Consider the following 15,951-nt stretch of genomic DNA (forward strand, 5'->3'; position numbering starts at 1 on the left):
AGCATCTAGAAGGCCGGAAGACCATGCTTTATATGTAAAAATTGCAAATTCCTTCGTTTAATTTGTTTTATTGATTTTTTTTTTCTGTTACTTTTTTCTTATGAAACTATTGATAAAAAACCCTCAGTGATGTTGAATTGAGACTCATCATTCCTCTTTTTCATAAGACTTCTAAAAACAGCGTAGCGCGCCTCTGCATATCAGTGCTTTGATCGGGTTACTGTTCCTAGTCCGGCAATCGTATTCTCCAACAAACTGGTCGCGTCTTCTTGATCTTACAAAATGGCAGAGGACAGGAAATTTCAGTGCTTTGTTGACCTAATATAGTATACTATTTTCATTAATTACCCTTTTATTCAGCTACAAGGTTTACAACACCAACACATTCCAGAACATTAACTTTATTATTAGAAAAAATGAACACGTAAAAAGCAATTCCTATCATCCATGCCATGATGAAGACAAAATCCTGCAATTATCCTGGTTTTACTGGAATTTATCATTTCAGATATAACAAATCTTTTAAAATCAATTCTATGTAAGAATCAAAGATTTATAAAAGGGTCTGGCCACGCATAGTCACCAATTTTTCTTATATTTCATACATTAACACATCTAGGTTAAAAACGCAAAAAACCATTATAAGTTGGTTGCTAGGGTTAACCGTTGCCATAGTAATTGAGGAAAAAGATGGAAAAATAGCAAAACTCCCCTACTTTGAAGCCATATTAGAAGGTTTTGCCCACTAATGTAAACTATCAAAGACATAAAACAGCCATTGTCCTATCTTCAATCATTAAACTTTTTTAGTAAATTGATGGAGAAACCAATACTTTTAAGATGTAACCATGGCAACCTTTACAAAATTTTGAAATCAGTTTTTTGCGGTTTTTTTAAAAAGCCGAAATGGGAAACTGTTAAATTTTTACATCCATATCAATATCCATGCTATATATATATTATTATGAAAATTGACATCCGTTGCTATGGAAAATTTTAAGATGATTTGGATAAGCTTTTATTCCCGATTTTCGAATTTTTTTGTAATCTTTGTAGTTGGAACTTGTAAAAATATATCTAATTTTTCAATTTATATTACAAAAAGCTTTGTTATGCAACAAGGAAGTGTTGTTGCTATGGAAAAGTACATTGTAAGTTGCGTAAAAAAATCACAGAAATTCTTACTTTTTGAAAAGTCCATAGCAACGGCAGTAATTATTAGAAAATTGCAGATTTTTTTCAAGTGTCTTTAAAGTTAAGGACATATTTTATTTTTTCTCATCATTTGATTTTATATATTTATTCATCATAAATGAATGATATATCCATTCAAAAATGCCTATAAATATTAAAAATTTTCTTATTTTTCAAGCTTGTTACCATATCAACGGTTCTCATTTTTCATATTTAAATTTTAATAATATATTCTACCTTGGAAACCTAAAGTTCTTCACATTACTCACAATATGTTCTCAAAAAAGCATTATAATGCCTTTTTACATCTTAACGACAACATAGCAACAAACAAATGGTATTAGGCTTTTTTGCTCACCAAAGTCTATCAAATTGTCAAGTATGAAGAAAATCCGTGACTATGCTTGGCCACCGAATTTTGATTCTTACATAGAATTGGTCTTAAAAGATATACATGTAAATGGTTATAATTATCAAAAAAGTTTGAAAATTTTGTCGCTAAATTAGTGTTCGTTGGTAGTCCATATTGCATAAATACAATAAGATTAATCGATTTTGAAATATTTATTTATGTTACTGTTCTTGTATAGATTATTTACACGCATTAGATGACAAAAATAAACATATCGGTAGATGTCAATTATTTGTATTTACTGCAGACTGTCTTCCGACCTCTGTATTCTTTGCAGTAAAACAAAAAAAAACAAGATAAGAGGTTTTTGTTCATAAATCGATGAAAAAGCTTTTATAAACTTTTAGAATCGGATTACGTAAGATGTGTACTGTCTGATGGATGATATTCTAAAATAGCTTTGAGCCATTCCCAGGGGGTGTTATTACAAATGACGAACTCGGGGGACTTTTGAGGTACAGTATACGTTAGGGGACATCACACCTACAGCGTTCTATCTGGTTGTTATGGGGGGCTTAAGGTTTGCAAACAATTATTCAATTTTGTGTAAGAATGTAAGGACAGTAAATTATCCTGCATTCGTGTGTAAACTATCTCTATGGTAAATAAACATTGATGTCGCAGTATTTCAGGTATATATGATATTTTTAAGGTGGTAATACGAGAAAAATAACACGTGATGTGTATATGTACTCTAGCAAACACGGTGGTTCTAATAAGGAACTGTAGCCAACAGATAATTGATATTGAAGGGATATATTGTGGTTATATTTCCGGTCGTCTGATATAATGCATGACGACATTATTACGGGCCGCCGGAAGGCGGTCCGTTATTTGATATACTATTACTTACTAGGTTCGTTACTGACTGTTTACAGAAATTTATGGGGTCGGTAAAGTCCATAGAAGGCTCGGCTCCGCCTCGCCTTCTATGGACTTTACCGACCCCACAAATTTCTGTAAACAGTCAGTAACAAACCTAATAAGTGTTTTGTTTTGTCAAGGACCTACAGTTTGATATGTAAACAAACAAAAGATAATATATAACGATTAAATTCATAACTTAATTCTCTAATGATAATTGTAAAATGTTAAACTTCAAAACAAGTTGCTGCAAGTATTTTAAAATTTACCATAAAAATTAGTACAACCAATTCGTTATTTTCTTCGTTGTGGTGTGTGTTTTATTATTCTCTTTTGAGAAGTGGACAGGCATAGCCTACATCCACTTCTCTTCGCAAGCCCTCATATTTTGATTCTGGAAAACCTGTAAATGTCAGAACCAAAGACGGTTTACCTTTCGAGTCATGTTTCGACTCCAGTTTCACTGAATTTTCGTAACAGACCTATTATTTCTATATTTTAAACATAAATTCATCCATATATCACAAACAAATCACCACTAACCCGCTTTCAAATCATGTTCTCAACCTCTACATTCCGGGTTTAAATTATGAGATCACTCGCTATAGGTGGTTTAAAAAGTAGAAATTTTAGAGTCGGAAAAAACGGAAAATAGTGTTCAGATTGTAGACTTTAGATTAAAGGTATTTTTCTTAAAATTTACAGAGCCATATAGAACGGTTTTACAATTTAAGACAAGTTAAATGCATATGATAAAATACGTAACTTTGTCACATAAAACAATGAAAACTCTTTATTTTAATCTTTCTTGTATGCTATATTAATCAATGTTCGTTTTATTGTCAATAATAGATGTAGAGCAAATTTTTTCACCATAAAAGATGGTTAAAAAGGGAAGAAATACCACTTTGTAATTATTTGACTCAATATTTGTTTGTATGTTGTAAGATTAAGTTGATTCAGTTACGTTTTTGACATTATTGCCTTAAATAGGTTTCCAATTTTATCCGAAACATAAACATATAATCTGCGCTGACATAGATAAACAATGTGATACACAAAATTTAAACCCGGGATGTAGAAGTTGCGAAAGTGATTTGACAGCGGGTTAGTGGTGATTTTTTTGTGATATATGGATGAATTTATGTTTAAAATGTAGAAATAATAGGTCTGTTACGAAAATTCAGTGAAACTGGAGTCAAAACATGGCTCGAAGTGTAAACCGTCTTTGGTTCCGACATTTACACGTTTTCCAGGGCTTGCGAAGAGAAGTGGATGTAGGCTATGCCTGTCCACTTCTCAAAAGAGAATATGTGTTTTATGTAAACAACCAATGATTCATACAACAATTATATTTTTTGCGGCCCATTTGACGCTTGCGTCAATAGGATTTCTTGTGTATATATTGGAAAACAGATAAGGAAATTATTTCCCAGTTGCATCACAGACTGCACGTGCACAAGGCAGCCTTAAGGAAGCATTGTACAAAAAAAAATGAAGTTTTATTTATGATTGAGTTCGAAATGTTAATGTGTACGATATCGAATTTCTATGATATAATGCACTATGGTTAATACATGATTTTGTGTATATTTTTTTTAAAAAGTAACTTAGTATTCTTTCCAGTGAGCTTTGTTGTCATGTTTCTTCTTTTTTTTCGATAAATATTTAATTTTGTGAATCAGTTTAATAACAAAATTCTTTTGGTGTTCAAAGAAAAATAATTAAACCACAGCAATCAAAGATTGTCGTTTATGTTAAGAAAATTACATTGACATTGTGCGCTTTTTATAAATCTAATAGGCAAACTTCCTTACAAATTTTGACATCTCAAGATCTTGCAGATTCTTAGATTCTTTTTTTGAAAATAAATATTTTGGAAAAGTTGTTTGTTGCAGGTGTTCCTTAAAGCAAAACTTAATTTTCTGAGATAAATTATTGTTGAAAGTTGCTCATGTGAATCTTTGGAAAAAATGACACTGTTTTAATAAAACTAGGATCAAAATATCTCAGAGAGTGAGATTTATTAAACTTTAAACTTTGAGAGCAGGCAAATTAAATCGACAAAACAAACGTATGTTATTATTATTGTAATAAAAAACAATAATTGAATTCGAACTTAGATCCTGCATAACAAACGTTTGTTGAAATACCTATTAAAAAATAAAGGCTAAACAAATTGAGTAAATTTGATTGAGGTGTTTTTTAAGACTATCTTTTATTGAAAAAAATAATAGAATCTCAGACTTTTCAATTATTAATAAAGAGCTTTCATTTACCAACAAAAAAGGTTTTGCATTTTATCAGAAAAAAGAATTATGAAATAATCATAAATGAATGGTTCCGATTTTTATTTCACTTGTGAAATCACTTTTTAATAGAAATGCCCCGTGAATAAATTTGGCGTTTTGAGCAACTAAGTGATGTGAAGTTAAGAACCTTGGCTTTATAGAGACGTTCATTATTTTAGTGTCACAGCTTCTTTCAGACCCAGCGTGATTCTGATGACAGTTGTCCTCATGTTGTGCCGTCATTGGTCTGGAGTCCAACTCGACTGGATCAGTGGTTCATGTATACTGTTCTGATAGGGAGATTTGTACGTGAAGCGGTGGGTGGGACTGTGATGAAGCACTGATTATTCTGACTGTGAGAAAACTGTGTGTGAAAAATGCATCAAAAAGCATTTCCCAGTCATGTTGATTACTGAATACATTAGATACGGCACGTTCTGATAAAGATATAGATATGATAGATTTGAAATATAGATTATTCTGAAAGAACTACCATAACAATGTCATTTCAAGTCACAAAAATGCATGATGTGCAATTTAGAATAAATATTCTTAACAAACAAAACTTTAAAAATGATTATTGAAAGGACTGTTCTTAATATAACTTACAACATAACAGACGTTTTGAAACTGACCACTTGTCTTTCGTGCGGTATGCCGTTACTATCGGGTTCGAGTGCTGTGCGACGCAGAGATAACTATACTACTCAACCATTCCCTATCTCACAAATAATAAATCATTTTCTGCAAACGGAAATGATCGAGTAGTTACAATTGATTGAAAAATCCATCAAGTGCTTGACAATGATTGAAAATAAATAAAAAATATGATGTGACGTCATGGGTTGGCACGGCAACAGTCCGTCAAAAACGTTGCCTTGATTGCCAAACGAAGTTCAGTTGTCTTGGCACCAACACTGGTGACCTTTGGACATGATTGGAATTATAAGTACTCTTACTAGATCTAGACAATCACAAGAACTATTCAATCGCATTGGTGGATTTTTATCAAATGTTATGTTGTTTATAAATGTTAATGCTCATCTTTTAGGGGGGCATGATCACGATTTCAGTCGAAATTTATTTTTCCATTTACAATGCTTCCGTGAGGCATTTCTAATGATCAATTAAAATTTGAGTATCAGTTTTAGAGTTATAAGCATGATACAAAGCTTACAATTCTTCGCATAGCCCTTTTTCCTACATAAATGATATAGGATGTTTCGTTTGAAAATTTTAGAAATGAAAACAAATCACCATAGAAACTCTCTATCTGGAACTTTAACTGCGCTCATTTTACCTGATTCTGTATCTTGGTGTTCTTATATTATTGATCAAATAGTCATCTTTGTAAAACACATAGCTGCAGTTGTACCAAGTGTAAAATATTCATCCTATTTTGCAATCAATATTAAATTATTTTGATTTATCTGTTCTTCACAATTTAACGATTTCCACATTAAATCAGTAAGCTTGCCGGGAAATTATAGTATTATCCCTTGGGATTTTACAGGGCATTGTTTAACATCATTCATTCACAAGGAAATCAATGTCAAAAAAATAAGCAGTAAAGCGAAAGACAACATTTTAATTGTTTTCTAACATGTTGCGCAATCATTAACTTAGCGCCTCCTCTCTGGTCCCATCGATTGGTTACAGAGATAGCGCGCACCTTGACAGCTTGATGAACAGGATTTTATAGCGCTCACAGGCAGGGTGTTTCATCACCAGCATCATCAGCATGGCTTCTTGTAATTGGGTGAAATGTGATGTAGTTTTATCATATGTTTTATGCTTTACTCGTTGAATCTGTGTATAGGAAGTACCTTGTTGATGTTTGGGTTATGATAAGTCGGTGTAAACTGTCAAAAATCGTGTTGTCTGATAGTGTCACGTGCCAACACTAAATCACCACGGTGTGAGTACAATATCATCACGACCTGCTAAACAGAAGGCTCATACGTTTGTTTTACTCGCAAATTTGTCATAGATCGTAGGTTTCTGGGTTATAAATGGCGTAACGTATTAACTACGAGCACTTTTTTATAAACCTTTTGCTGTCGTTGTTTTCAATGAGTGTTTTGTAGCTGTTGATGTGGTTACTAATGGCAATCTTCCTGCAAGCCGGCTTCATCTAATTTTTTGCCAATTAATAAATAATTAAATATACATGTATTTATTTTTCTAAGACTGGCAGCATGTCAGCATACTTAATCGACGTCGAAGTTGGTGTTTTGACTGCCTGATCCGAGATAGACCTCTCTAAATAGCCCCTGTATCTACGTTCTTATCAAATCGGAAACTCTCGATAAAGCAATTTGTTCTGAAACCAATATCCATAATTGATTAGGACAATAAACAAAGTATATTTTGACTCGCTGACACTTGGGGCTCTCTGTGAGATCGCCTTGAGTGGACGGACGTCGTGAGATTCCGAAAAGAAGATCTATATTGACAGGCGAGGGGTTCCGAGCAGAATATCTATATTGACAGACGAGGGGCTCCGAGTATAATATCTATACTAAAAGTCGGGGGGATTTGAGCATATTATCTATATTGACAGGTAAACTTGGAGAGTTTCAAATGAACTAATACATACTGAGTATGTATAATTAGAAATCTTACGTCTTTTAACATTCAGAAGAAAATTCTGAAACACTTGCAGAATTTTAAGCGTCATCATTCGGGTACTTTCATGTCGCTTGCATGCAAAATCCGCAGACTTTTTCATTTTAGCCAACAAGGTAGACTGAATGTTTCAAGTGGTGATCTTAGGAAATTATTTTTTTGTCTATCGGATGAACATCGTTTCAGCTACAATGTTTTTATATACATATATTTACATATTCCTGTGTCTTTGCCTGTGATAACACTACGTATCGATTTTGTACTATATAACTCATAAAGCCAAATTGAGGCGCCAGCGGGGTTTTCTTATTTATATTTAAATATTTAATCGTAAGTTGGTTTAAAATTATATAAAAATATGTAATAAGGAATCATTCTTTGAATATTATGAGGTGATAATTTCGGTCGGGGCGTGATCAAATCTATTATAAAGCCCTTCGGGCTTTATTGGATTTGCCATGAATACGCCCCGACCAAAATTATCACCTCATAATACTCAAAGAATGATTCCTTATTTATCAACGGTATCCTGGGTTATAGTCTATCATTGAAAAAATCGTCATTGTTCAATTATCTGCACTGTCTGAATTTGAAAAATCTAGAAAAACAATGTATTCAAAACCTCTAATTACATGTTATTTTGCCTTTCCAGAAAGCTGATGGAATGAGTATCAGTGTACAAAGTCATTAATATTGAAACCACAAACACAGAATTTAGCGGCCGCGCACCTGACTGCGCAGACGGAATCAGAGACCTCTCTGATGTGACAATGAAAAGTGCACTCAATACTAGAAATGATTCTAAAAATGACGTGTTCACACTTGCCAGATTAGTCTACGATTCTTAGAATTTTCAATTGCTTTTTTTTTTCAATAAAAGTGCTACGTCGTGGGTTCGTTTCGTTTTACTATGAATTAAAAACCCCCAGTGGTGGAAGCTGACGATGAGATCCTCATCATATTCCTGTAACCCGAGAACGAATCAATTTTGCGATGATGGCGGAGATTTTATAGTAAAAGTAATAGAATTTGTATCAGTGTAAACATTTGATTTCGCTCTTTTGTAATTGTATAATTTTGTTTTGGACATGAAACAGCATGTGAAATTGACTGAGATTTTTATCAGCCAATTCATTTTTGTAGAAACAGCAAGACAGAAATTATCTCGGAAAAGCACATGTTGTTTTGTTTAATCTCCATACGCAGAATTAACTTTCTTCCAACTGAATTTCCTGGAAATTCATACATTTGGCTCTTGAAATGTTAACACACAGAATCACATACAATGTATGTACATTTTAAAAATCACACACGTTCCGTCACAATAAATACACTTCACAACAATATTCGTTTAAAACGTCTTTGGTAAATCTGAAGAAAATGGAATGATGAAAATGTGTTTTCATTGTGATTATTGGAAGGGGGGGGGGGGTCAAACTGGGACCTCATCCATAACGTCATCCCGCTTTATCCACCGGAAACTCCACAAGATTGGACAGAAGACTGAAAGGGCCACGCCCATTATTGCCAGCATGTAGCTCCATCCCACACTGCACTGCCCCGTATCGTAGACGCCCGCGCCGCCGCAGTAGTACCGGAAGAAGGGGCTGCTAAACCCGAGGGGGTATGTTAGGAGAGCAGAAATAACCACCAGTACTAAAAGAAAATTAAAATTGGTTAATAATATATGTCCGTGCGTTTTTTTAAGCATTTTTGTTTCCAGCAAAATACATGTACAAGAAACAATTTTTCAAGAAACATTATTTCATCACATTTTCTTGATCAATTTAAATTAAACTGTAAAATAAAAACCGAACAAAGCATACAGAACTCATTGAAATTTAAAAAGCATTGAAACTAGTCGGCTGAGTATTACAGTTTAAGATAGACATACATGTATTTTTGATGAAGACGATCAATGAATGACAAAGACGAAACTTTGATTCGTACTATAATACTATAAGACCCCTTTTTTTTAATTTGTTAGGCCTAATTGGGTTTTTTTTTTTCAAGAATGACCGCCCAACATTTTCAAGAATTTATAAAACAAAATTATGTTTGTGCATAAAGTCAAGTGAATGATTTTAGCCAAACCATCATATTCTTAGAAAGATTTGGACATGTTTAAATGAGAAAATCGTCATTGTTTAGTTTAAATATATTTAATATTCAATAGGATTGGACAACAGGCATACCTATGTTCAATCTTCATCGTTAAAGTTTTCAATCTTTTTGGTGTGAGATGGGGTTAGGCGGTGGTGGAACTATTTCAATTATAAAACTGATTCTTTGATTTTTTATCCTTCGACCTAATTTTTATGGAATGCTGAAATTAAAAAGTTCCAATGACATTTGATGTTAATATTTTACTTATTAATATTATGTCATACGAATATGGAATATGTCCATCAGATAGTTTGGGTCCAGTTCGAAAATTATACAAAATGTATGGTTTATTAAATCATCAAATAAAATAAAATTTGGCAGATCGCCGAAGAAATGTTAATAAATCATCGTTTTCCACTTAATAATTCATGCGTTCTCAGTATCGCTGGCTTTGTTGGGTAATAGGCTTATTAAGCAGTCAGTGATAGTATTAACTAGCCAGTGATAGTATTAACTCGCCAGTGATAGTCCTGCCACATTCCCTCACACCCCGAGGATTACAGATAACACTGCAACACCGCTAGACCCTCAGCCATGACAGGAAAGCTGCTCAAAGCTCGCTCAGTCCGTCCAAAAACGATTTCTACTCAGAATTTACGACGTAATGCAATATTGAGTAGATTAGATTACTGAGTGTAAGGTGCCACACAAATGTCGAATCTCCCGGATAAAAAAGGCTTTTCTTGTGTTTATTACCAGGGCCAGTAATGTACTGTTACGGAGAATCACACTTTTGATTCCTGCGAGAGAATCTTCCATTTGTCATGTCTTCTAGACTTGTAAAAAAAAAGATGGAACTATAAATAATTTCATACCGGGTTCAATAGCGTCTTTTTTTTCAAACAAAAAACACGGGCGTTTACAGAAATCCGTGGTTGTTTATTTATTTTACAGATATTTGAAAATCTCTTCCGACAACACGTTCGTTCACGTTTCTCTTTAATCTCCATTTTACATACTCGGTCTTCGGTGTTGTGACAAGATTCAGTATCTGGTCGATGGCCGTTTTGTTTATCCTTGACGTTCGAACTACATTCGTGGACATTTTCTACAAGAACTGAATCTTGTATACAACGTGTAAGGTAGATAAAGGCACAACATTCTATCAATGACCAAAACAAGCAACAGGTTCTTAAACATGTCGATCACATTTCAATAGAATTTTATTCCACTCCTTACCTGCAGTGATTTGGATATACTTTGTCGTCATGGAAACATATCTATCCCACTTGCCCTGAATGACCACTGAGAGTAGTCCACTGAGGACGCTCGCGATGAACAGGAGGATTCCACTGGAGAAGAGCAGGAAGGCTGCCCGCCAGGTGTCGGACGGAATGTTCCCGATCCGGAGTTCACGACCGTAGGGTAGACACGCCCTGTGGAGGGCCTCCCCTCGGGAACCCCCCGTTGTCCCCCTCAGGTCCATCACACAGTACTTCTGTAAGCCGAAGGAGTGGACGTTGTCCGGATGTATCACCCAGACCGGATGTAGTAGACTGACGGACCAGACGACAGCAATGGCGGTGGTCAGGAGGGCCCACAGACAGAACACGAAGGACACCATTATATCTCATCCTTGTCCGTGGGTCGCACACATCTCACGGCGGGGGGAGGGAAAGTCCACATCACTGCTCCGCTCGGATTATCAATGCTCCTTTTTTCTCCTAATTAGAACTGTTAATACTTTTAACACTTTCATCAATTAAGGCTGAAGCATCGATTTTACATCAGACGTTTTTACTCATCAAAAGGTCCAAATATTTGCTTTCCTTTCCACTCTTTGAAATGCTATTTTCGATCTGAAACAATCAATCGATTCCTCATATATAAAACATCACAAGAATCAAATATATATGGAAATGCTCTTCATTACTGGCTTAGTGTACAAGAATGAGAAAAGCAATCCTATTTCTGTGAAGTCTTTAAGAAGCTATCGCCACGGACACCTGTAGAGGGGGCTATTTCCCGGGGGCCTAATCCTATTAGACCCATTCACAGCTGATACATATATCTAACCCCAAAGTTATTAAATCAGTCAACAGAGGAAACTTATACTGCATGTACCGGTAACCGGAGCCTGATCACCCTTAGCAATCCGCGATAAAAAATATCCCCTGTTGATACTTCGTTATCGTAAAAATAAACCGCATCCTTCCCGTCATGCACGTCTCTTGTCTTCAAACTGACCAACCAAGATCTGCACTCTCTCAATAACCGCTCCCCCACTCAACGGCGCATTCCTATACAGCGTTCAATTTACGCCAGTCAATAAGCACGTGCGCTCGTGCTGCGACGTGTCGGTACCTCCTACTCTGCATTACCAAATTTAATTCAATACGTCTTCCTTTCTTCATCAAAAGTCTTTGAAACGTCGAAGTTAATAATTCTTTGGGTATTATATTCTGGATAAAGTTAAGCCAACAGGAAATGGGGACCAGCAGACATTTGTAGATTCCGGGGGGAAAGAATTAGTTAAACATAAAATGGAACAGTTTTAATCTTCACTGAGCTGGCATTTTTAAAAATGGTTACAAGGTATTGAACGAGTTGCCGGTGAATTTTTTAACTTATTTAGCGTCCGTCGCGCGGATTTTACGAATCGCATTGGTGCTTCGATGAAACACCTGTCTCACTGTATAAATTAAGCCACTTTGGCGTTTATTATTCCCAAAGTGAAATTTGATGTTTGGTCTTCAAAAATAAAATTTTGCTGGCTCCAATTCAAATAGTCTAATTAAACGTTAAGTGAGAAGTTTCGTTTTCATCATTATAAAAGATTTAGTAGATAGCTTACCGGAAACATACCAATGGAGAGAGAGAGAGAGAGAGAGAGAGAGAGAGAGAGAGAGAGAGAGAGAGAGAGAGAGAGAGAGAGAGAGAGAGAGAGAGAGAGAGAGATGACATTCAACGTTGTAAAATAATTCTTTCTAACCATTGGTTTCGTGACAAAATAGCAATAGTATTTTCCTAGTTTATTGTAAATTTATAAATACATATATATGTACAAAATATATCTCATTTTCTCAATACTTTGATAAATGTTGCAATTGTTTACTATATTTTGCACAGAACTGTATGTGACTCATCTCTTTTCATTTAGCAGTTTATTTGAACTCGTTTTAATATTATTCCCCGTATTTTTTACTAGCCAATATTCTGATCGTTAATATAAAAGTTTTAAGGTTACTTTGGAAATACAGACTAATTCATATTTAATATACGAGATTTTTGCTTTAATTTCTAAAAAAAAAAAATTCTTTAGGTCTGATGGAAATCGTTAGGACTGTACGGACCGTATTAATCGTTTATTGGATTACCTAGATCTGATCTAATGGTCCACTGTTTGCATCCCTTTGTCAGAAGCAGCTTCTATGTTTGTCTTCCTCTGATGGCTCTGATCCTGGCGCGTGTCCCCCGTCCAGATCGATGGCCCTATCACCCTCAGAGATCGGCGCAAGTCGTGTCATATAGACTGCTAAATATCTCTGTTATTTCATATCAACAAACGGGACATGCTAATTACCCCACAGACCTGTCAGTCGGAGCTGATCGTCTTTGATAGTTAGAATGGCGAATGTTTGAAAAACCGTTTTTCAATGATGAAAAGCTTTGCCTGCTGTGCTACAGTTAGCGATCGCTTGCTCAAGATGATATTGACTGAAATAAAGGTCAGGGGACGACCCTGCTTTTTTGTCATCTATTTGCTTCTAAACTATACAGCCGAGTACAGAGGGAGATCACAATATATGAAGAATTGCAAAAAGAACGTCATATGATAGGCATATATGATAGTCTTATTCCAGAATGGTCATGAATTATTCATTTGTTGAAGCCGACTAAACATGTGGGGGGTTTTTGTTTATGAAATGACACAAAGATTCCGAAAAATCACTTTGCCACAGAGCAACTTCTCTAGTCTTTAACCATTTTCCTTAGATAATTCACTAATATTATAAACTTAAAATTCCATTAAACTTAAAATTGAACTATATAAAAGATTCTTGTTAAATATACCCTTAGGCTATCACAAATAAACAATAAAAAGTTATACATGGTCATGTAATCATGTCTAAAACAACATTTTGTCGAAAAAAAAACCCAAACACGCTTCAACTTAATTTTGTCTTCAATCAATATCAGAATCTAAATTTATTTTAACCACGAGAGACAAAAACATCTCACGTGCATACTTCTGTCAATCAAATCACTAGTGCATTTTCTTCTGTTTTATGGCTTATTGATTTTTTCTAAATGTCGTGCAGTAGATTCTAAATATACTGAGTTAAAGTAAAGAGAAACTTTGAAATATTGATGTCAATTTTTAATATTTTTTATTCACACCACCCTGTTAATTAAAAAAATCACAACTTGACCTCATAAAGAATCTCTAAACTTAAAATGAATCTCCGTGGGTTAGTTAAAATTAGTAGAAATTTATGAGTAGGAGAAATCCATATAATCTTCATCTTACCTTGGTTTGGACCGTTCTTCGTGTATAGATCTTGATATCTCCATGCGTAAGTCATTAAATAATATTACTCCAAATTCACGGCAGGTATATAGATATCAACATCTACATGACAAAGAATAATCGCAATAAGTATAACGTCACAATACACATGTAGGTGTAAGGAATAAATGCACTCGCCGATCTCCTCCCCAATGAACAAGTCCTGTACACCGCCTGCTCTGGTATAAGATGTTGGTCCGTGATAACCCTCGGGGTAAGCCCTCGGGATCAGACAAACGTACCAACGTCAGTAGCGGAGAGAGACAGAGAGAGGATATATCACTGATTTGTGAATATACCACAACCAAATCGATACTAACTCAATTGTGTATGATCGCCTCCCGTTAATCCGGGGCGATTACGTTCACTTTTTGGCTATATCAAAACCAATTAGGTTCTCGCCGAATATCATAGACGAAGAGTTGTTTGGTACAGTCAACAAGTTGTTTCCGTGCCAGCAGGTACATTTCTATATCCATATTAACAGAAACAAATTAATGTGTACATTTTTAGTAAAAAAATAATTTACTTTGTTTCTTTGATTTCTTGTAATAATTCTGAAAATGACAATAAAATTTGGGGGGAAAATAATTTTTTTTAGTACTTGAGCACATTTGTTAAACACCATACATAGACCATACTTCCGTTGCAAGCTCTTATATAATTGAATTCAATTTACCACCATTTCTGCTTCGTCAAAATCAGCAACACCAAAAACCAAACTGTCAATCAGTCTCTGTTATCAAAGTGACGTTTTCTTTCGCTTCTTTTGGTGACGGCGATACAACAAACACTGGTCCTCAATAATTAAAGTTGTAGGGACTGCGGGCCGCGACACTTGCCGTAATTGCAATGTGGCGTACAGTCCTTGAATCTGGATACGGACTCCAATAGCCGGCTCTATTGTGACGTGTTCAATCAGTGTCGTGTAGGGCTGTGGAGGAATGCTGTTATAAGTTCATGTAAGTCTGTTTCCTGTCAATCAATCTGAACTACAGAAATGACTCTCTCCATTTCATTCCACTTATCCTGTCTATTTATACCCCGGAGTTTCCGATCCGGACCATTGTGTATTCCCTGGATACCGACTGTAGTAGGTCTCAGGGTTAATTACCGGCCAATTAGTGGAGGAGGAGCGTATATCACTGTCAACTCAGTGCTATCTGTCTGGGGACCGGCTCGGCCATTATCTGCCGTATAATCTGCTCTTAGAATGACGAATCCTTTAGTCCCCGATAATAGGACTATCTTCTACAGATTATTGATAGATTATAGCTAGACCGTCTCGGTCCCTACACGTTAGTATGTAAACTGAAACTTTCCAATTTCAATAAATAGAATATTATAAATTATTATAGAGATCCTAAATATCATATCCTATTTCATTGTTTAAAATATTACACTTATATATCCCACAAAATATATACGATGAAGACATCTAACAAAAGATACAAACATGCATCATAAATATATGTCGATATTTTGCACGAATTCTAGTGTGGTGGAATTATCGTTTATTTAGTTCGACACCGACTTCATTTTAGTAGCTGATGAACTCTCTGACAATTCTTTCTAACATAACCTTTGTTTTAGACTAAAGGCAACACCAATTGCAGTATGATCGCCAGATCCCTCAACATTTTTTTCTCCTTCAAAAAAGTCTAACGGGATTTACTTCTAAAAGAAAAATCAATGGCCAGTTTTTAATCTGTAATCAACCTCAAAAAGTTAACCCGACAAAATGAATATAGACATCAGTGTGTCCCAGTGTTCCCTCTAAAAGAATCATCACGTGGCTTAACGAGCACGTGTCTTGTAGGAGGTGAGTACTCGTCACGTGACCGAAAATAGCGGGAAACAAGGACCAGCCGAAGAAGGCAATGACA

At 35.1% G+C, this 15,951-nt stretch overlaps 1 protein-coding gene and 1 long non-coding RNA gene across 4 annotated transcripts; one reads left to right on the plus strand and one right to left on the minus strand.

Moving 5' to 3' along the window:
* The first annotated feature begins 1,949 nt into the window (after positions 1-1,949).
* LOC109620101 (uncharacterized) lies at positions 1,950-8,675 on the plus strand. The gene is made up of 2 exons (XR_010712484.1): positions 1,950-2,061; positions 8,042-8,675. It is a non-coding gene; the product is annotated as an uncharacterized lncRNA (long non-coding RNA).
* Positions 8,550-15,200, minus strand: LOC105339070 (LHFPL tetraspan subfamily member 7 protein). Of its 3 annotated transcripts, XM_066080627.1 has the most exons (5): positions 14,745-15,200; positions 14,027-14,534; positions 12,873-13,212; positions 10,735-11,354; positions 8,550-9,045 (listed from the first exon to the last, which is right to left on the minus strand). In XM_066080627.1, the coding sequence occupies exons 4-5, from the start codon at positions 11,117-11,119 to the stop codon at positions 8,822-8,824; spliced, it is 609 nt and encodes a 202-aa protein (XP_065936699.1). In that variant the 5' UTR covers positions 11,120-11,354; positions 12,873-13,212; positions 14,027-14,534; positions 14,745-15,200; the 3' UTR covers positions 8,550-8,821. The 3 variants fall into 3 exon arrangements, with proteins under 3 accessions (XP_065936699.1, XP_065936698.1, XP_011442775.2); XM_066080626.1 differs by lacking the exon at positions 12,873-13,212; XM_011444473.4 differs by lacking the exons at positions 12,873-13,212; positions 14,027-14,534; positions 14,745-15,200 and having other exon boundaries at positions 10,735-12,260.
* Between the last annotated feature and the right edge of the window lie 751 nt (positions 15,201-15,951).

This window comes from Magallana gigas, chromosome 3 (assembly GCF_963853765.1).
Source record: "Magallana gigas chromosome 3, xbMagGiga1.1, whole genome shotgun sequence".
NCBI lineage: Eukaryota > Metazoa > Mollusca > Bivalvia > Ostreida > Ostreidae > Magallana > Magallana gigas.

What these genes read in the sequence shown, in the direction of transcription:
- LOC105339070 (XM_066080626.1), bottom strand. Translation starts at nt 11,119, where the DNA reads ATGGTGTCCTTCGTGTTCTGTCTGTGGGCCCTCCTGACCACCGCCATT. An exon ending in GTATATCCAAATCACTGCAG is followed by an intron (nt 9,046 to 10,734) that starts GTAAGGAGTGGA and finishes ATTTTCTTTTAG; the next exon opens with TACTGGTGGTTATTTCTGCT.